This window comes from Aplysia californica, unplaced genomic scaffold, assembly GCF_000002075.1.
Source record: "Aplysia californica isolate F4 #8 unplaced genomic scaffold, AplCal3.0 scaffold00031, whole genome shotgun sequence".
NCBI lineage: Eukaryota > Metazoa > Mollusca > Gastropoda > Aplysiida > Aplysiidae > Aplysia > Aplysia californica.
The window spans coordinates 1640694-1642312 of record NW_004797301.1 but is presented as its reverse complement, the minus strand read 5'-3'; the positions used below and the strand labels follow the sequence as shown (position 1 = coordinate 1642312).

Here is a 1619-nt window from a genome sequence, read left to right as displayed (position 1 = left end):
GAGAGAGAGAGAGAGAGAGAGAGAGAGAGAGAGAGAAAGAGAGACAGACAGACAGACACAGAGAGAGAGCAAGGCAACGAGGACGAGGACCAGGAGGAATAAAATACTCACGTGTCCGTTGATGTCCTGAGGGTTGTTAGTGAGCTTGAGTTTGTCAAAAGAGATGACCTGTTTCATCCACTGGTGACCCCTGGCTGCAGAGTCTGGGTGCATGTGGATCCGGCCTGGCATATGGGGGTCAGCCTGCTCAAAGGTTAGAGGTCGAAAATCAGAGGTTAAAAAAACCAAAGGTTAAATTATGTCAATTAAATGAGACGTTGTATTACAGCACGGGGTATTTTTTCTTGTTTCTTTCTTTCTTTTTCCTTTTTTCGTTCTTTCTTTCTTTCTTTCTTTCTTTCTTTCTTTTTTCTTTCTTTCTTTTTCATCTATTGATGTATTTCTTTATTCATTCATGTATTCATTTATTTATTCATTCACTTTTTTAAAATTTGTTATAGATTTATATATTCATTTATTTATTTTTATTTATTTATTTGCAAGGGGGAGGGAGGTCTTTTGTTTCATTTTAACCAAGAAAAGCATTATTACCGGTACGGTAACTGTCATTGACCGCTGGAAAGAGAAAAAAGCACTTCAGACTATATGTGTTGAAAAAGGATCTGCATCGAAAACGTTTACTTCAGATTTCTAGCGTTTAGATTTCAAAAATAATGTAACCATCAAAGAGGAAATTTATTCATTAATCCGATCCGTACGCTTTGCATAGCAGTCTGTCAAACTGATTTTTTAATCAATACTGATAGTTTCGAAGAGGTCCTCGTACTAGAAGTATTCTAAAATGTGAAGAATACAACCCCGGGGTACAAAATGACCCTATGGTGTACGGATAGGGTTAATAAAGAAGAACAAAAGCAAAAAATGAAAAAAATAAACATAAAATAAAGTAAAAAACGCAAACAGACAAAAGGAAATAACTAAACAAACAAAGCGCTATTTTAACTCACCTTTCCCGCAACGACCCAGCTGGAGGTGTGAAAGGAGTATCGATACCGCTTGTCGTCCTCGGGTACAAAGTCCATCATGACTACGTAATCGCTGTTGGGGTCAAGGCCGAACAGGCGGACCTGGAATGTGGGGAACATCCGGCTGAGGAGGGAACGAAACGGTCAGTTCAGATGAGATGAGATGAGATGAGATGAGATGAGGTGAGGTGAGATGAGATGAGGTGAGGTGAGATGAGATGAGGTGAGGTGAGATGAGATGAGGTGAGGTGAGTTGAGGTGAGATGAGATGAGCTGATTAGAGATGAGATGAGATGAGATGAGGTGAGGTGAGATGAGATGAGGTGAGGTGAGATGAGATGAGGTGAGGTGGGTTGAGGTGAGATGAGATGAGCTGATTAGAGATGAGATGAGCTGATTAGAGATGAGATGAGATGAGATGAGATGAGATGAAGTGAGGTGAGACAAGACAAGACAAGACAAGATAAGATACGATAAGAAGAGATAGATCAGATCAGGCAGTTAAGATGTTGATCTCCTCACAGAGAAATTTGCTGCGGCCCTTGGAATAGTATTTATAACTTACCAACACAGGTCGAAACACACACACACACA

General features: G+C 40.0%; 1 protein-coding gene across 1 annotated transcript in view; it reads right to left on the bottom strand.

Moving 5' to 3' along the window:
• Nucleotides 1–1619, bottom strand: part of LOC101856713 — a gene marked incomplete at its 5' end in the record, with an annotated part of 62934 nt that overhangs the window by 13459 nt on the left and 47856 nt on the right. Inside the window, 2 exon segments of the mRNA XM_035973806.1 lie at nt 112–243; nt 1008–1149. Of these exon segments, the coding sequence (XP_035829699.1) occupies nt 112–243; nt 1008–1149 (274 nt within the window).